At 39.6% G+C, this 21010-nt stretch overlaps 1 protein-coding gene across 1 annotated transcript in view; it reads right to left on the bottom strand.

Annotated features, from left to right (window-relative positions):
* CFAP54 (cilia and flagella associated protein 54) overlaps positions 1–20367 on the bottom strand; it is a 347358-nt gene extending 326991 nt beyond the window's left edge. The window contains exon 1 of the mRNA XM_043967706.1: positions 20284–20367. Coding sequence (XP_043823641.1) covers positions 20284–20367 — 84 coding nt within the window. The remainder of the gene's footprint in view (positions 1–20283) is intronic.
* Positions 20368–21010: the final 643 nt, after the last annotated feature.

The raw sequence follows: 21010 nt of genomic DNA, 5'->3' as shown, positions 1-21010 counted from the left end.
CCATACTCATACAACTACTTAGAGTCAGAAAAAAAAATTAGAGAAAAGACTAGTTTGGCTGCAAAATGAAAGTAACATCACAAGACCTAATCTTGATTTTAATATTCTTGAAGAGATTTTGAAAACCACAATTTCATACTTAAGGGTGGATTACATATACAAAGAAGTAGAGTCAAATTCCTAAAATGCCAACTGTTAGATAGAGTTTCTCTTTTAGCAGGTTATTTGCTACTCTCTTCCCTACCTGGGAAAGTACACCAAGTACCAAGCATCCTGTGGGGTATCAGATATAACTCTTGGTCCTTTGCTATACTTTAATAACACCTGCATTTCCATATCTTTTAGCAAATTGTAGACATGCTGCCCCTAGAAACAGTTTACCAAGTACCACATCAAGGAAGGAGCAAAGGATCAAGGGTACTACTGAATTTAGCACCTATACTTTTTTCCTCTGAAAAAAGAAAAGAAGTTGGTGCAAGCTAACACGTCATGTAAAAGGTACTTCCCCAGGTTTCCTGGAGGGATTATGTGTCATGTCCTATTCATCTGGCTAGAATCTTTATCTGGCTTGGGATGCAGAGCTGAGCTGCAGAAAAAGAATGTTTAAGGGGAAAGAGAATCAGCATTGGGATCAAACCAGATGTGTAGCTCCAAGGGGAAATTGACTAATCTTGCAGAATTTCCCCCCCTTCTTCATAACTAACCCTAGATGATCTTGTCAGAGGAAGCTGATTGCGTTGGACCATTTCCCTTTTCAATAGACTCCTGAGCAAGCTATAAAGGAAACTGACTAGCATCCTAGTCAAGCCTTGGCAGAAAGGAAATTGTCTAGCATCTTAGTCAGTTTCCCTTGGCATTTTACCAATGGCATACAGAGATTTGACCCTTCTAATAAACTGGATAGGAGGGCTAACAAATTAATGAATGAACATATAGATGATAGATAAATAGATTAATAAATGAGATAGATGACAGACAGATGAAATAGATGATAGATAGGTAAATAGATAGCCCAACTGACCAACTTTAAGAGTGGTTTGGTGAAAAGGATGTATATTCCAAAGAAATAATATAGAGATCAGACTCTATTTATAATAACCATTTAATTGTAATCAAGTGATTTCTTATCAGCTTGACCTGAATTTATACTGACAATAATAATAACTAGCACTTATATAGCATCTGTTATGTACCAAGCACTGTGCTTAGCACTTTACAGTTACCTTATTTGATCCTTACAGCTCTGGGAGGTAGGTCCTATTAATATCTCTATTTTATAGTTGAGAAAATGGAGGCAAACAGAGGTAAAGCGATTTGCCCAGGGTCACACAGCTAGTAAAGTGTCTGAGGTAGGATTTGAATTCAGTTCTTCCTGACTTAAGTGCACTCTGTGCACTATGGCCCCGTCTAGCTGCTTCTAAGCAAACTAAAGGTATTTTTTTAATCCTCCATAATTACCATAGTAGATAGAGTACCAGGAAGACTTGAATTCAGAATTGCCTTAGATACTTACTAATTGACTATGAATAAGTCACTTCAACTCTAATTTTCTTAGCTGTAAAATAATAGTAGCTAGCAACACACTTTAAGGTTTGCAAATTGCTTTATAAATAGTCTCTCTTTTGATCCTCACAACAGCCCTGGGCGGTGTTATGATGATCCCCATTTTACAGATAAGGTAACTGAGGCTAAGTGACTTACCCAGAGCCACACAGCTAGTGCCTGAGGCCATATTTGAACTTATATCTTCCTGACCCAAGGACCCAAGCTCTTAAGCGCTGCCTCTATGAGTACCAACCAAATGAGAAAATGTATGTAAAGGGATATGCCAATATTAAAATTCTCTACTTGTTTGTTACCCCTCACTCTTCCTATATGACTGATATACCTCCTTTTCCATTCAACCACATTCTTAACACATTCAAGTGACTGTTGGAAATGTGATTTTGTTGACTTAAACCTCCCAAGTATCTTTGGGGTCCTTCCATTTTGATTCTTCCAAGATCATGATAGTCCATGACACCAAACCATGTAGCATTCCTATTAGAACTGAAAAGATGGACTTTGGCAGCAGGGAACAAGGTGGTACTGATGAAAAGTGATGCACAGCCTTCCAAATGCAATTTAGCACCTTCTCTTTCTATTAAAATCTGGTACCAGATCATTAGTCACTCAAAAAGCCTATCTGGCATAATCACATTTACAGACTAACTCGGTGGGCTGTCCATTCAACTGCATGTCCTAGCTAGGTAATATGTATGCATTCTTCGGTCACTCAGCCTCTCCTCTGCAGATTAATAAATCAGTCTCTTATGAGTAGCCATGTATCTCACTGGGAAGCCTTGTTGCATTCTGGGACCTGATTCAGTCAGCTCAATATATCTGCAAACAAGAACATATGGAGGACCTCACCATCTAAAAGGAATCTTGTTTCCATTTGGGCCTGGCACAGCACACTCCACACGATGCTGGCAAGCATATGGCCCCATTTTGTGCCTTGCTTAATACTCTTTTCCTTTTATTTTTAAATTTTTCGTTGCCACCTTTTGTTTTTATATCACCTTCTTTTCCAAATGTATTCTTCCCCATTTCCTTACACAGAAAGCCAGCCCTAGAAATAAAGAATAAAAAATAAACAGAAGGGGGAAAAAAACAATTCATTGAAATTAACAAATCAACCAAGCCTAACAGTATATACAATATTTGACCCCTATACTTCTTGACCTCTGCAAAGAACGGAGGGAAGTGCATTTTCTCATTTCACTTCTAAGATGAAGCTTGATCACTACAGATAATAATTGGTTTGTGGGTTTGTGTGTGTGTGTGTGTCTGTGTGTGTGTGCATGAATACTTGTGTGTGTAAGTTCTTTCCATTTATAACATTATAGTCATTGTGTATATTCCAGGATTCTGCTTACTCCACTTTGTATCAGTTCATGTCTTCCCATGCTTCTCTGAATCCTTCACATTTGTTGTTATATTACATTCCATTCATGTACCACAATTTGCTTACCTACTCCCCAATCCATGAGCAGCTACTTTGTTTCCATTTCTTTATTGTTCAGTTGTGTCCTTTCCGTGGCCCCATTTGGGATTTTCTTGACAGATACTGTAATGGTATGCTATTTTCTTCTCCAGCCCATTTAATAGACAAGGAAACTGAGGCAGAGTGAAATGACTTGCCCAGGATCACACAGCTAGTAAGTGTCTGAAGTTGCATTTGAACATGGGTCTTCCTGACTCCAGGCTAATCACTCTATCCATTACACCACCTAATTGTACCTGCATTTCTTTACTGCCACAAAAAGTGTTGCTATAAATATTTTGGTGCATATGTCAGTTTTCTTTTTGGTTTTGACCTCCCTAGGTGCATACCTACCAGTGGGATCCCTGAATCAAAGGGTATGAACTTTTAAGTTAGTAATTTTCTTTCCCTTAATATTGCTGATCAAAGGTCTGTTGAATAGAGTTATCTCTGTGGTAGCTTCTATCAAGGAATCTTGTAAGATCTTAATATATGCATAAGATATACCTTCTTAGACAAGAGCCTTCAAGATTGTGTTTGCTCTGTAAAATCAAGTGCTTTCTTGTAATCAGCGAACAGCAGGTTCTTGTCATCTTTACACCTCTCAATCAGTTGTACAACTGTGATGATATGGCTGGCTGCAGAGAAGCATCTGCAAAAACCTGTGTCCCATTCTCATGTTTTTATCAAGGATACGGATAAGTCCTGAAGAGGGAGCAGATGTGTGTTTGTATGGGTTTAGCCAAAATGCCTCTTAGTATAGGAGTTGAGCCAAGGAAAATACCTGAATTATTGCAGTGTCCTACTAATTGGTCTCCCTGCCTCAAGTCCCTCCCCACTTCAATCGTGCCTCCAGATACATAGCCATCAAAGTGATTTTCCTAAAAAACAGCTCTAACTATGTCAACCCAGTGCTCATTAAATTTCAGTTCCTTCTTATGTCCTCTAGGATCAAATCTAAACTGTCCCATTTGGCGTTTAAAGCTCTTCACAACCTGGTCCTTTCCCCTTTTCAGTCATTACATTTTATTCCTCTCTGTGCATTCTGTTGTTGTTGTTTCTCTTTCATTATGGAAGAGGACCATGATGACATCAAGAGTGATATCTGGGGGGCGGCTAGGTGGCGCAGTGGATAAGCACCAGCCCTGGATTCAGGAGTACCTGAGTTCAAATCCGGCTTCAGACACTTGACAATTACTAGCTGTGTGACCCTGGGCAAGTCACTTAACCCCCATTGCCCCGCCAAAAAACAAAAAACAAAACAAAAAAAAAAAGAGTGATATCTGGGGCAGCTAGGTGGCGCTGCAGTGGATAAAGCACCAGTCCTGGATTCCAGAGGACCTGAGTTCAAATCCGACCTCAGACATTTGACACTTACTAGCTGTGTGACTCTGGGCAAGTCACCTAACCCTCATTGCCCTACCCCCCCCCAAAAAAAAGACAGGTTTAGGATCTTTCATCTATACCTATCATGTGTCATCACATTAAAGGCAGCTCATCCTGGCCTGATTCTGATCTACCATCCAATGGATTGGTTATCCCTCCCAACTTCATGGCAACTACAAAATTGATTGGTGTGCCATCTGTGACTTCATCCATGTAATTAATAAAAGCCTGATTGTACAGGATCAAGGACAAATCACTGGATGGGTCCACAAAGGACCTCTCTATGAGTTTCCATTGAGTCCATTAATGGCTACTCTTTAGTTCCAAGCATTTGACCATTTCCAAATCCACCTAACTATACTATTATCTAACCAGGTCAATATAATAAAAGGGATAATATTACCAAAAATTAACTCACTTTTTCAGTCTCCCTTCCCCATACAAGTTAGGCTAAGTTTTACTTAAAAGGTTTTGAGACCTTCCTCAAGACTTAGTTGGGAAAGGGATCTAAAAGTTCAGGCTGTTGACATCATGCCCTGATTACTTGAGTTCAGAACAGGCACCCTCTCTCATGCTTCACTGGTGGAGCCCAAAGGGCAAGTCAGGCAAGACAGTTTCACTCAGCTGAATCAATTTCTGGTGTTCTCAATGCCTCTCCTTTTCGAATATCCTTGTGCTATTGCTAAGTAATCTTTTGTAAAGAGTTTAAGGACTTCAGAGAGTCTCATTTTATTCTAATATCAAACCTTACCTACCAAGGAATGGCCTGAGGAAGGGTCAGCCCAGAACAATACCATACCAACCAAGCTGCAAAAGCATTATTTTATACAACTAGAAAAAAAGTAACAAGATTCATGTAAAGAAAGAAAAGATCAGTGTCAAGGGATTATTGATAGAGAAATCAATAGTATGACATATTAGGTACACAATAAACAGAAGTATACAAACATAGTAGCATTATATTTATTAAAGCACCAAATTCCAGTTACTGGGATAAGGACTCACTTTTTGGCAAAAACTATTGGGGAAATTGGAAAGTAGTATGGCAGAAATTAGCTATAGACCAATATATTCCAGCATATACTAAGATAAACTTCAAATGAATGTATAATTTAGAAATAAAAGATTAGGCACAAACAAATTAAGGAAACAAAAAACAAATTATCTTCCTAATCTATAGTTAGGGAAGAGTTCATAATCAAACAAGGGATGGAAAGCATCACAAAAGATTAAATGGACAAGTTTTGTATTATAAAAAAATTAATAATTTTTGTACAAACAAAACCAATGCAGTTAAAATGAGAAGGAAAGCAAGTAATTGGGAAGAAAAAAAAAAACCTTTGCAGTAAGTTTCTCTGATAAAGGTCCAATATTCAAGATATATAAGAACCTAATTTAAATTGATGTAGATAAAAGTCATACCCAATAAATAAATGGTCAAATGATAGAAACAGGCAGTTTTCCCTAAATAAACAACTAAACAAACAAATAAAGGCATCTAACCTATCAACAACCATAAGAAAAAAAATGTTCCATAACACGAATTAGAGAAATTCAAATAAAAACAATTCTGAGGTTCCACCTCATGCCCTTCAGATTGGAAAAGATGATAAGGGAGGAAAATGATGAGTATTAGGGGTAGTATAGGAAAATAGACACACTAAAGCATCTTGGTAAATCTGTGAATTGGCGTAGCCATTCTGGAAAACAATTTGGAATTATGCCTTCAAAGTTTAACCTGCAGACCAAAGATCCTACTATTGGAAATATATCCCAAAGAGATCAAAAAAGGAGGCCCCCAGGGGGCAGCTAGGTGGTACAGTAGATAGAGCACCGGCTCTGGAGTCAGGAGTACCTGAGTTCAAATCTGGCCTCAGACACTTAACACTTACTAGCTGTGTGACCCTGAGCAAGTCACTTAACCCCAATTGCCTCACTAAAAAAAAAAAAAAAAAAAAAGGAAGCCTCCCCCCACACATATACACACACGCATACTTACACACTGTTAAGGACTAAAATTCTAGCTAGTCTGTCTAAAATATCTAATGAGTGGTCGCCAATAAATTATGAGCTTTAGCAAGAGTTAGACTTTTAAGCATTTATTAAGAGAGAGAGAAAAGGCCTAGATTCCTATCTATTAAAGGGAGAGCGCATTTCTAGCTCCCTTCTTCACCAGCGTCCTCAGGAAAAGAGCCCCAGTTAGAGCGCCAGGCTCCCCCTTCTTCCTCCCACAAGCAAATGTCACTTCCTGATGCCAAAGAAAAGACTCCTGGTCTTGCCCTCAAAGACCTTCACTTCATGGCAGAGCTTTTCTACAGTAAGTCTCTAGCAGGTGGCATCATTCCAATTGTTACAACACATATCCATAAACATACATACACCCTAAAATTTATAGAATTTACTTTTTATACTAGCAAAAAAAAAACCCTGGGGACTAAAGGAATGTCCATCTATTGGGGAATGGTCAAACAAATTGTGATATATGAATGTGTTGTTCAGTCATTTCTGACTCTGTGACCCCATTTGGGATTTTCTTGGAAAAAATACAGGAGTGGTTTCCTATTTCCTTTTCCAGTTCCTTTCACAGATAAAGATACTAAGGATAACAGAGTTAAGTGACTTGCCCAAGGTCACACATCTAGTAAGTGTCTGCAGACAGATTTGAACTCAGAAAGATGAGTCTTCCTGACTCCAGGCCTGGTATGTTATACATGAATTTAATGGAATATTATTGTTCCATAAGAATGAACAAAGTGGGGAGTTTGGGAAGAAATTGAGAAAACTTCCGTAATTGAGGCAGAGTACAGATAATGACAACATCATAAAGAAAAATAATTCTGAAAGACTTCAGGACTTAGATCAATGCGATAATCAACTACGATTCCAGAGGACTAATGTTGAACTATGCTACTATCCTCCCAACAGAGAGGTGATAGACTTAAAAAGCAGAATGAGAGAGAATCTTTGGGGCATGTCCAATGTGAGAATCAGCTTTGTTTGACCATGTGCATTTGTTTTGAAGGTTTGGGGTTTTTTTTTCTTTTTTTCTTTAATTTTTCACAGAGAGGAGAAATGAGGAGAAAAAATGTTTGTTTTTATGGGGGCAATGAGGGTTGAGTGACTTGCTCAGGGTCATGGAGCTGGCAAGTGTCAAGTGTCTGAGGCTGGATTTGAACTCAGGTCCTCCTGAATCCAGGGCCCGTTCTTTATCCCCCTAGCTGTCCCCCAAAATGTTTGTTAATTAGCAAAAATATAATTACAATTTAGCATACCCCCCCTCCAGATCTAGTTTATAGGACTAGTGTGAGGAAGATTTGTAATAAATCTGAGAGTACTACAAAAAATTACAGCTAAAGGGATAATTAATTATAATAACAGAGAATTCTAGGGTCTAATTAGTCACATGTGCAGGGCCCTGATGAGAGAAACATTGACATGCTTTCTAAATACTGGTTTCATTTTCCTAGTGAATATTCTAGAACTGAAACCATTGGAAATCTGTTAGCCTACAGTAGAAATACAGGGTAATTATTTTTCAAGGAGACATTGCCAAAGTTTCTCCAAGCCAAAAATCTGCATGAGCTCTCAGTTTGGAATAAACCACAGAAAAAGAAGAAAGATAATAGGAGAAAGTCTAATCAATGGTCTATGGGGAAAATTTCCATTCCTCTTTAGTTCCTTTCCTCAATCCCTCCCAATGTCTGTGTTTATATTCTCTTCTCCCTTGGAACTCAACAGTTTGATGCCCTTCCATAATTGAAACAGAATTACATTTCCAAATGCATAAAGCAGAACCAGAAATAACAATTATTTTCAACACCATCACCAATATTCAATTCAGTTCAACCAGGATCTATTAAGTAATTATTCTATTCAAGGCCCTCTCCTAGGTGCTAGAATAATAAGGGGAGAAGTGGGAACAGTCCCTGTCCTCAAGGAGGTTACTATAGTCTATTGAGGAGATGAAAATGATACATATACAAACTGTTCTTCATTCTTTGTTCTCAAAGAGGATCAATGACATCAGGAGGGTGATGTCTTAATTTGCAAGTGAGTTGGATTTGAGGTAGAGCTGTGAAAGTCTAAATAGTCATATGATGCAGGGCCCTGATAAGAGACACTGACATGCTTCCTAAATGCTGGTTTCATTTCCCTAGTGAATATTCTAGAGCTGAAACCATTGGAAATCCGTTATCCTACACTCTCTCCTCCAGAGTCATTCGAGTCCAGTGGAAAGGCATAGGTCAAGATGACTGGAGGTGGCCCCCATATACAAACTAAAAAGTAGGTGCAAAATAAATCTCAATTATTGGGTGTGAGATGAGTGAGACCAATTGAGGGAATCAGAAATGTTCTCCAGTAGGAGAAATGATCTCTGGGCTGAGCCTTTAAGGCAGTTTGGTATTCCAAGACGCAGAGGACAGGAGAAAATGAATGTTCCAGGAACTGGGGATGCCTGAGGCCAGAGAGCTATAAGGAGGTAGGAAATGGAATGTGTGTGCAGGGAATGTATGTCTGTCACTCAGCAAAATATCATTCCCTTGCTTTGCCCCCATACCTAATCTGTAAACAAACACTGGTGCATCATCTTTCCTAAGGTTGCCTGCATTTGTCCCTTCCTTTCCACTTACAGTACTGCCACCCTTGCTCTTAGCATCTTTTTTGTTTGTTTGTTTGTTTGTTTGTTTTGTGGGGCCATGGAGGTTAAGTGACTTGCCCAGGGTCACACAGCTAGTAAGTGTCAAATGTCTGAGGCCGGATTTGAACTCAGGTACTCCTGACTCCAGGACCGGTGCTCTATCCACTGTGCCACCTAGCTCCCCTGCCCTTAGCATCTTACACGTGCATTGTTGAAAAATTAGCTACTTGCTCTCCCTAGAATCTGAACCAGTTGAACAACTGGACCCAAAGGGTGTTGATTTATAAGTCAAGATCAATCCAAAGGGAGGTCTCTGGTTCCATACTGTAAAAACTAGAAAGCCATTTGGCCAGATTAGGTATATAAACCACTGGGTACAGAAATGAACTTCAAATGGAGAAATGTCTTAGAAGTAAAAAATGACATCATATGCAAATTAGGGGAGCAAGGAGGAAATTATCTTTTGGATAGGTGAATAGGGAAATCATTCATGACTATATTTGGCCCTATTCTCTATGTTATTTATCAATGACTACCATGTTAATTAGCTTTGCAGATGACACGAATCTGGGAGGGGTGGTTAATATTTTGGATGATAGAAGTGGGAGGCAAAAAGGTATGCAAAAAGCCTATATATATACATACATACATATATATATGTATATTATGCTTTGCATTCCTCACTGTTCATAGCACAGTGTTCTCTTGGGAGTAGACTCTGAATCAATATTTGTTGACTGGTTGGTCTGATATAAGTTGTTATACTTGTCTTTCCTGTTCTTAAAATTCAACCTGGAAGAAAATGCATTTTATTTTGCGGGCCTTGCAACCTAAGAAGCAGCTATTGAGGGTGGTTACAAAGGGATCTGACAAAACTAGGCTTTAGTGATTGGGGAACAGAGTGAGGGGGAGCGAGTTCTGTTGTTAGCAAAAAAAAAAATCTTGACAAGACAGAACAGAGAAACCATGTTAAAAATATAGACTTGTTGTCAGCCTCTCCTCCCCATTTTTCCCTGTTAGTCAGCTAGTCATTCAACAAGCATTTATTAAGCATTTCTGATGTGCCAGGCACTGGGCTAAATTACACACTCTAGAAATGGCCCCTGCTTTGCATGTAGAAGTAAAGTCAAAGCTGAATCATAGAATTAATTTATTTAGTCTCTTCAGTGGGAGGGAGATAGACAAGAGAAAGGGAAGGCATGTAGGAGTTAGTGGGAAAGTAACTGAGGACATCTAACTGGGTTGTTGTCGTTTAATTTTATCTTCAGTATGTGGAGAAAGGCAGAAGGGGATATAGATAGAAAGCCACCAGCCTGACACATGCTGGCTGTGTGACCCTGGGTAAGTCATTTAACTTCTCAGTTCTCTAGTCCACACAACTCTCTCAGACTATTAAATGGCAAGCAGCAGCTAATCTACCTTGAAATAAGGAGTCCCAGAAGACTGGGGACGCATTAATAACTATATTCTAGTTTTCGAAGGGGTGTCACGTGGAAGAGGCAGCTAGGTGACTCAGTGGATAGAACACCAGCCCTGGAGTCAGGAAGACCTGAGTTCAAATCCAACCTCAGACACCTACTAGCTGTGTGACCCTGAGTAAGTCATTTAACCCTGTTTGCCTCGGTTTCCTCATCTGTCAAATGAGCTAAAGAAGGAAATGGCAAACCACTCCAGTATCTTTGCCAAGAAAACCCCAAATAGGGTCACAAAGAGTCAGACACAACTGAAACAACTGAACACTTGAAAGAGGAATTAGACCAGTTCTTCTTGGCCCAGGGGATAGAAGTAGAAGTGATGGGCAGAAGTCACAAAGTGGCTTGGTATCAAGAAAAACTTCCTAATGATTATAGCTATCTAAAAGTGAGATGGGCTGCCTTCAGTAAGCAACAGCCTTCTAATTGGTCTCCCTACCTCAATCCCAAGTGACTTTGCCAAAGCACAGGTCTAACCATGTCATCTCCCTACACCCTATTATTCCCTTGTTATTTCTCATACTGAGAATTAAGTATAATATCCTCTGTTTAGCTTTTTAAAGCCCTTCCCAACCTGGCCCCTTCCCATCTCTCCAATCTTCTTAAGAATCACTACCCTCCACCTACTCTTCAGTCTAGTCATATTGTCTTACTTGGTGTTTCACACCCATGACATTTCTTTGCCCATCTGTGTGACTGCCCTGTCTGTCTTTATCAATCAATCAATCAACATTTATTAGGCACTTACTATGTGCCAGGTACTGTATTAAGCCTAGGGATACAAATATGAAAAAAGACAGTCTCTTCCCTTAAAGAAGATTATATGGAATAGTTAGGTGGTGCAGTAGATGGAGCACTGACCCTGAAGTCAGGAGGACCTGAGTTCAAATCCAGTCTGACACTTACTAGCTGTATGACCCTGGGCAAGTCACTTAACCTTCATTGCCCTACCAAAAAAAAAGAAGAGTTCAAATCCTGTCTTCCACAGGAAGCTTTCCCTGGTCCCACCCAGCTACCAGTTGCCTTGTAATTCTTCTGCATGAATCGTGTGTGTGTGTGTGTGTGTGTGTGTGTGTGTGTGTGTGTGTGTGTGTATCTTCTTTATATGAAAATGTAAGCTCCCTGAGGGCAGGGATTGGTTTTACCTTTCTTTGTATGTCCAGTATGCAGCACAGTGGCTGGCTTATAATAAGTAAATAAATGCTTATTGATTGGTTGATGGACATTTAATAAATGGTTACTAACACATTAAATGATGACTTCCCCCTTTTCATCTCCTAGGTAATCTCCCCCATCACCCATACATGCTCCCATTTGTAGATTTTGCTCTAGCTGATCTACTTGTTGTCTACCACACATCCCATCATCCTTTTCTCCCTTTGAGTTGTCCTTGGTGCAATTTTCCTTGCCTAGAATACTTTTTTTTTTCTCCACTGAATCATGACTCTCCCCTCCTTCCATCTTTTGACAAAGGTTTATTCCCACTAGGAACCCTTCCCAGACTAACCCCATTTGGCTTAAACCAATTAGGGGACTTCTTTCTTCCTCCTTTCACTCCCCCGTATATGACACTATTATTTCCTTCTTCCTCCCAAGCATAGCAACAATGTGAACATATTATTATCCAAGGAGATATGGTCTCAAGGCTTCTTTAGCTATTTTTCTGTATGTGAATAAATGCAAAAGAGGAACATTCCTGTGTAAAAGAGGTTGGAAATCTATTTTAGGAAATAGCATTTTTTGTTGTTCATCTGGACCTGTGATTTCAGCATAGTAGTGAATTCCCAATGCAGAAAATGTCTCCTAGATGGAAGTTGACAACTCCCCCCAAATGAATTTAAGCCTTTCAAAATCAGGGACTTTTTTGTCTTTAAATTAAAAAAAAGAAAGGAAGGAAGGAAGGAAGAAAGAAAGAAAGAAAAGAAGAAAGAAAGAAATTTGTGCACTCAATGCCTAAAACAGTACCACGTACATAGTAAGCATTTATTATATACTGTTCATAGAACTCTTTTGAATGAATTGATAAAAAAGCATTTTCTAAGCACTTACAATGTCAGTCATTCAACAAGCATTTATTAAGCACCTACTATGTGCCAGGGCTTATGCTAAGCACTAGTTTGCAATTTATCTTCTTAGAAAGTGGTCTGCTGCATTGAGCAAGTTAAAAGACTTGACCAGTTTCACATAGATAAAAAAGTTGGTCTTTTAAAGCTCTGGACCTAATAATAGGCAGTGATTTAAATATATCTATAGATAGATAGATAGATAGATAGATTAGATAGATAGATGGAGAGAGATATAGATAGATAGATGGAGAGATAGAGGAGATATAGATAGATAGATAGATAGATAGATAGATAGATAGATAGATAGATAGATAGATAGATAGATAGATAGATAGATATAGATAGATATAACCAAGGACAACTCAAAGGTAGAAAAGGGTAGTGGGAGACAGCAAGTAGATCAGCTAGAGCAAAATCTACAAATGGGAGCATTTGTGAGTGATGGGAGAGATTACCTAGGAAATAAAAAGGGTAATTCAGCATTTAATATATTAGTAAATATTTATTAAATGTTCATCAACCAATCAATAAGCATTCATTTTAGATAGAGATATAGGTATATACATATATATCAATCTATATTATATATATATGTCTCTATCTCTATTTCTCTATATCTATCTACTCACCTGATACAACAACCCTGCAAGGTAAGTGCTATTACTACTATTTCACATATAAGTAAACTGAAGCTAAGAAAGGTTAAGGGACTTGTCCAAGGTCACATAGCCACTAAGTAGATGAGGTACAATTTGAACTCAAGTCTTCCTGGTCCTGAGCCCAGAACTCTATCCTGGGGCCAATAAGAAAGTGTTACACTAACTGTAACAATGTGTGGCCAGGGCCAGATGATTCATTAGAGGTGTGAATAAGTCCCTTTAATGAAATATTGAAAGGGAATAACGCCAGAGGTCAAGCAAATATTGGCTGTGTCCTTCCTCCCCTGTGACCATTAAAAATCAGCTCAATCAGTCATGACAGAAGTCAGACTCAAAAAGGAACCCAGTTCCTGATGAGAACCCTAGAAGACACACAGAGCTAGAAAAGTGGAGGCCACAAGAATCAGCATGTAGCCAGGAAAGGCAGCAGCCACAGAGAAAGCAGGCCAAGACTCTGGAAACAAGGCTGTTTGGAACAATCAGGCATGAGAAGGGTCTAAACAAATTCCTTGTTGCTGAAATCCCTCTACCCCAACTGCAGTGGGGAGGTATTCTATCTTCTTTCTTCTATCTCCTTTCTTCCCTTGGGTTTCTACACAAAAGCCTGAAACCTTTTCTTCTGAGTAGAGGAAAATCTATTTACTTATCTTTGGTTTAAACATTTACTTTGTCTTTATAAGCATTTACCATAAGCCTCTGTTAGTATGAGTATACTAATTGAAATTGCAGTTGGAGGGAAGGAATTGAGGGGGAAGAGTCCCCGGAAAAGAGGGAGATAGAGCCAACACTAAAGTGTTTTGCCAAAGTTCTGCCTTTATCTGGGGGCTTGGAGGTGTGTGTGTGTGTGTGTGTGTGTGTGTGTGTGTGTGTGTGTGTGTGTGTGTGTGTGTGTGTACGTGCTCGCGCGCGCTTGAGAAAAAAACAGAGACAGAGAGACAGACAGAGACAGACAGAGACACGAACAGAGAGACAGATGCAAAGACAGAAACAGAGCGAGACAGAGAAAAAGACAGAAAGAGCACACAATGCTACCCAAGGAAATAATCCCAAGGTATTCAGACCTATTCAGGGAGCACAAGCTGCCTCTCTCTCTATGTCTCTTTGTCTCTGTCAGTCTCTCCCTCCCTTTCTCTTTCTGTCTCTTTATTTCTCTCTGTCTATGTCTCTCTGTCTCTGTCTCTCTCCCTTCCTTTCTCTTTCTTTCTGTCTGTCTCACTCTGTGTCTGTCTGTTTCTTTCTCTCTGTCCTTCCATTTGCAGGTAGAATAGGTGTTTTTCCCAGAAGAAATGGACCAAATGGACTATCTCTTCAAGTTAGCACAGGTTCAGCAAACAATTAAACTGACTGAATTCTGCAGATAGGACACATTCTACACATAGAAACACAGCAAAGCACTATTTGCTTATCCACACTTTGGATTACTTGATGTCCTGGAGGAGGTGGGAGGGGGGAATACAATTCATTTCCAAGAAGATTCACTTCTTTTCTATGAGTGATCTAGTCATATTTGAAGGGTTTAAAAGTAATTGGCAGTATCTTGCTTAACCATACATGTTACAAGAGATGGGAAGTAGGAGAGGTAACAATGATAGAAAGATAAAGGATACCAATTTTTTAAATGTTTAATTATTTTTAAAAGGTAATCAATCCCCAAATGACCATGACAAGGTAGTAAGGTGATCAGATATGGAAAGAATTAAAGAAGAATCCTTTGCCATAGCAAATAAATGGAAATGAAGTCTATAGGTTGCAAAATAACTAAAAAAGAATTTGTAGTACATACACATGTTGGAATCTTATTGCTCCATAATAAATGAAGATGAAGAATTCAAAGAAACTTAAGAAGATTTACATGAACTGACACAGAGTGAAATAAACAGTACCAGGAAATCAATAAATACCATGACTACAATACTATATAAAAAAAGATCAACATATAAGGAAACAATGCTATGTAATATTGACCACTAGGTCTGAAGAAGAGATAGGAAAATGTACCACCTTCCATCCACTGTAGAAGTTGAGGGCTATAAGTGTGGAATATGGCATAAATTGTCATACTATTGATGTGTTCCTTAGTTTTGCTGAGGAATTTTTTTTTCTTCTCCTATTTTCTCCCCCCTTTATTCTTTATATCAAAGGTTGGCTCTCTGGTCAGGGTAAAAGGAAATGGTGTTTTTAGAAATGGAAGTAATAAAAAATCTGGAGATATCAGTAGGGTTTTAAATTTTAGTTTAAATGAATTAAAGTAGAAATTAGGGCAGTGCACATACTTTACAAAGATAATAAATGTCTGGCTGTTCAAAAATCTAGCAGAAAAAAATACAAGATTATAACTGACTACAAGATATGAGTCAGCTCATGTCTAAAAGGTGCTCAAGATGCAAACTTATAAACAATCGACAAGCATTTATTAAATACCTTCTGTGTGCTAGGCACTGTGCTTAGAGTTGTATAAACAGGGGCATGGAATGTAGGAAGAGCAAGATGGTCATTGGTTCAGAAATTCAGAATTGAAAGGTACCTTAGAAATCATCCAGTCCAAACTCCTCCCCTTTACAGATGAGAAAATTGAGAGTTCCACCCAGAGAGATCCTTCATTTGCCTAAGGTTACAAAATAGGAAGTGGCAGAAGCCACATTTGAACCTAGGTCCTTTGGCTTCCAAGTCCAGTTTGCTCTCTCTCTCTCTCTCTCTCTCTCTCTCTCTCTCTCTCTCTCTCTCTCTCTCTTTCTCTCTCACTCTCTCTCACTCTCACTCTCTCCATACACACACACACACACACACACACACACATATGCTGATTTCCCCCCAACATTAAAAAAAAATGATAGTTTCATTATTGATTGAAAGAGAAGTTGACAGTGTCTAGGGTTGTTGCATTTGGGGAGAGTCATCATTTTCTGGTCTCTAAATTCAAGAAATCTTTTAGAACCCAAAGGTTAATTTATCCAGAGGTAATCAAGCCTAAGGAAAATTAGCTCATATCATATTGATGTAGGAGGCAAAAGGGGGATAATGGAAAAGCCTAAGACCCAAGCTTTAATTCAGATATTAGCTCCAAAAGGGAGTTAGAGGGGCAGCTAGGTGGTCCAGTGGATAGAGCATCGGCCCCGGAGTCAGGAGGACCTGAGTTCAAATCCAGCCTCAGATACTTAACACTTACTAGCTGTGTGACCCATGGCAAGTCACTTAACCCCAATTGCCTCACCAAAAAAAAAAGGGAGTTAGACCCCAGTTAATGGATAACTTATAATTCAGGATGCTAGGTTCTCTTACCCACAGAAATCAGTGCCCATAACGGGAATAGAGGGAGAGAGGCCATGATGACCTTAGCCTAAATGACAGCCTATAGAAATTCTAATGAAAAATGAAGGTGTTTTGAAACGAAGCATGGGAATCAGAAAGAGACATGCGCAAATTTGTTCCTGGATTCACCTTATGACTTGTAAACCCCCAAAACACACCTCCACTGAAAAAGGTTCCTGCCTCGGGGGTTGGCTTAGGACCCCAGGAACTCCAAATTAGGATAAGGGCTCCCCTGTACCTCCCAAAGGTGGAGAATATTATAATGAGTAGGACAGGCCCTCCCCTGTACCTCCCTAAGGTGGAGATTATTATAATGAGACTGATAATCAATGTATCCATACTATAAATATAACTGTCTTTTCTTTCACTATTTGAGAGATACCTTTCCACTTTTCTGGTTCTCTCCCTGTGATCACTCACAGTATTGCAATAAAACTTGGGAAACTGAGTCATTGAATTTTGTAATTCTTTTGGGACATCTCATGATCAATTTGACCCTAAATTCTATCCCACATCATTATGAACTCACAAGGGATTGATTTTCATTAGGGGACCATTTTGTTATTTATTTATAATGGGGATTAATGGAAGCTGCAAAGTTGAAAAGTAGATATTGAGCTGACTTCAGAGACAGGAAGGCCTGAGTTTGAGTCCCTCTCATTCTGGCTGTATGATTCTGGGCAAATCCCTTAACCTCTCTGTGTTCTAGGTGACTGACTCTCTGAGGTTATAAATTGCAGAGAACATAGGGATTTGCATTGGTAAAGGAAATTCTTCGCTGGTCCAATTTAAAAAATAATAATAATGGAATATAATGGGAGATTATACTCCAGTAAGGGGCATTGTGTCATAGTAGATAGAATGCCGGGTTTTGAATCAGGAAAAACAAATTTCACCTCTAATCTTGTGACTTTGGGCTAGTCATTCAACCTTGATATGCTTCAGGCAATGATTTATGAGTTGAGCACTAAGTCATAGAAGGGGTAGGTCTGTACTCCTAGAGAGACTTCCTACACAGGGACTTCCCCAAGCTGACTAACCATTCACACTCATCAAGGTGTGGAGGTGACCCTGGACTTTTTTTTTTTTTTTTGCGGGTCAATGGGGGTTAAGTGACTTGCCCAGGGTCACACAGCTAGTAAGTGTCAAGTGTCTGAGGCCGGATTTGAACTCAGGTACTCCTGAATCCAGGGTCAGTGGACCCTGGACTTTTGAAGGCTATGCCAGTGAAATAGGAGTTTTGGCAAGTCCCACCAACCTGTATATTGAATATTGACCTGGTGATGTGCTTTCTGCCTATTGTGGGAGGACCTGCCTGGGTAAATTTGGAGAAAGTGATAATTCACAGGGTTGGCCACTGATTGATTTTATTTTTGTTAACATAGCAACAAATGAAACTCTTCTAACGTGTTCCATTCAGCATCTCAAAGGCTTGCATTTGGATCCTGCCTTAGACACTTGCTAACTCTGTGAGCCTCTACAAGTTGCTTTACCTCACTCAGTTTCAGCTGCCTCATTCACAAAATGGGGATAAATAGGGCACCCACCTCACAGAGTCGCTGTGAAGATTAAGTGATATATGTTGAACACATTGCAAACTTATGCTACTTATGGGGATCAGTAAAGAAAGGCTTTGAGTGGAGAGGTGGCAGTTGGACTCTGCTTTAAAGGAAGATAGCTCGTCTAACTTCTGACCAATGTCCAAACTCACACCTCACACCTCTCTGTGACTGTCCTTCAGATAATCAATAGTTGGCCATTATCCTCTCTATTACATCTGCCTGGACATACTGTCCTGACCTTCTTTATAAGGCCAAGGGGCAAGGTAGCAATAGTCCAGGTTTCAAGCTCCAGGCAAAATTTGGGTCTGAGGTAGCAGGTTCCAATGAGGTAAGATTTCAATGGACAAAGATGGTGGTCAAAGTTCAGGCGAGGGAGAATTTTAGTGGGCTACGACAAACAATTTGAGGCAAAATCAATGCCAGGCAAATGGGAAATCAGAGGGCAGTATTTCAGACAGACTAAATTCATTGGATCATAAATCTAGAGATGGAAGGGACCCTAGAGAAGTCATCTAATTCCAGCAGTACCACTACTAGGTTTATATCCCAAAGACATCCCCCAAAAGAGAAAAAAGACCTATTTGTAAAAAGTATTTCTAGCAGCTCTTTTTGTAGTGGCTAAGAATTGGAAATCAAAAGAATGCCCATCCATTGGGGAATGGCTAAACAAGCTGTGGTATATGATGGTGATGGAATATTATTGTGCTATAAGAAATAACAAACAGGATGATTTCAGAAAGGCCTGGAAAGACATGTATGAACTGATGTATAGTGAAATGAGCAGAACCAAGAGAACACTGTGCAGAGACAGAAATATTGTTTGATGAAGAATTGTGAATGACTTGACTATTCTCAGAAATACAATGATCTAAGATAATTCCAAAGACCTATTGATAAAACATACTATCTACCTCCAAAGAAAGAACTAATATTGATGAAACAAACTGAAGCACGCTATTTTTCACTTTTGTCATTTTTTTCTTTTAATCAAGTTTTCTTGTACAAAATGACTAATATGGTAATGTTTTATGTAATCATACATGTATAACCCAAATCTGATTGCTTGACGCCTCAGGGAAGGAGGAGGGAAGGGAGAGAAGGAGGAACAAAAATTAGAACCCAAAACTATAAATAAAAATGTTTATTACATTAAAAAAAGAAGTCATCTAGTTCAGATGAATGACTGGGCAAAAATGTCTAGAGTACCCTATCTAGTGAGCTAATTTGGTGAAGGAGAGACTCCAGAAAAGCTTTTGGAAGGCCAAATTGAAAAGTGCAATGAGCAAGTGTTAGATCTTTGTGGAGAATTATAAACCATCATGAATTTAGAGCTAGAAGAAACCACAGAAATCCTCAAGTCCAGTGGTTCTCAAACTTTTGGATCCTGGGACCCTTCAAAATCATTGAGGACCCCAAAGAGCTTTTTAATTTTTATTATAAAAATTTATATTTCCCATGTTATAAATTAAAATTTATCATTAAAATATGCATTCATCCATTCATTATAAGATGACAATAATGAACCCATTACATGGTTACATAAATTGCATTTTTTCTGAAAAATCTATTTTCCCAAACAAAAAATATTTAGTGAGAAGAATGGCATTGTTTTACATACTTTTGCAAATCTCTCTAATGTCTGGCTTCACAGAAGACAGCTGGATTCTCATATCTGCTTCTGCATTCAATCTGTCACCATATGTTGTTTTGGTTAACTATATGAAGAAAAAATAAGGCCTCACGCAATTATATAGTTGGAAAGAGGGGGTTGTTTTAATGAGCAAATAACCTCTTAGTTTATTGTGAAAATAGCCTTGACCTCGCATACGACCTTGGAGGGTCTAGGGACCCCTCAGTGCTGATCCAACCCCCTGATTTTCCAGAGAAGGAAACAGGGCCTTGGTCACACAGATAATAAGTGACAGGGCTAGATTCTAACTCAGGACATTTGGCCCCAAATCCAGTGTTCTTTTGCGCTTCATCACTCTCATTTCAGGGGAAGCTGATTGGTTTGGGGCTGGGAGGAAAATGAGAAGAGATCTGAGAAGTAGCAGAGTCAAGCTGATACTTTCCTCAGCTTGGGGTACTCACTGCATCTGTATCTATTTATTCCTCAAGGAGTACCGGGGACAGCCCTGCTGTCCTGTGCCATGCCTGATGCTCACCTGCAGGGCAGTGACAAGAGGAGGCAGAGTAGGGACCATCAACAGAACCTCTGGGAGCAGAGGTCCTGCTAAGCCACAGTCCATGGTTGGAACTAATATAATTATTCACCCCCAGGCACCCAGGGTGAGAGGAGGAGGAGGAGGACCTCAATGGTAATGTTGCTGTAACCATCTCCTGGTGCTTCCCACCACCCCCACACACTTTCCAAAAGATGAGAGGTCAGGAGGGAGCTCAGCTGGCCTAATTGAGATTGGTAGCATTGAGGTACCCCTGAGAGTTTTCAACATCGCTATCCCCGTTTTGATGAATGTTTTAGGTTTGTAGGAATCGTGACTTGGTACCTGCAGAAACACCGATGAACATCTATCTGGAGAACACTCCAGTTATGCAAGAAGAAAGCACCCAGGGTTCAAACACTGCGGATGTCAACATGGACTGCACCTATCAGCCTTGGCCATTTACAGCTCCCTCCCCCAAACCCCCATTCCCCACACTCTTACAGGTCATTCTCTCAGGGTCAAACACAGGCTGGTCTGAGCCAAGATAGACCAGCCCCTTCTACTCCAAGGCCTCTCTTAAATATCCCAGCAGAGATTGGTCCAGGAGCTGCCACTGGCTTCAGCTGTTTCCCAAAGCCCTGGTACTTCCAAAAACCTGCCTGCAGTATCCTAGGCAACCAGTCTGGGAGGGGGTGGAGGATAAAGAACTCAGATGCCAAAATTTTGC

The sequence above is a fragment of the Dromiciops gliroides genome, chromosome 5, assembly GCF_019393635.1.
Source record: "Dromiciops gliroides isolate mDroGli1 chromosome 5, mDroGli1.pri, whole genome shotgun sequence".
Classification (NCBI taxonomy): Eukaryota; Metazoa; Chordata; class Mammalia; order Microbiotheria; family Microbiotheriidae; genus Dromiciops; species Dromiciops gliroides.
This window is presented reverse-complemented; position numbering and strand designations above follow the sequence as displayed.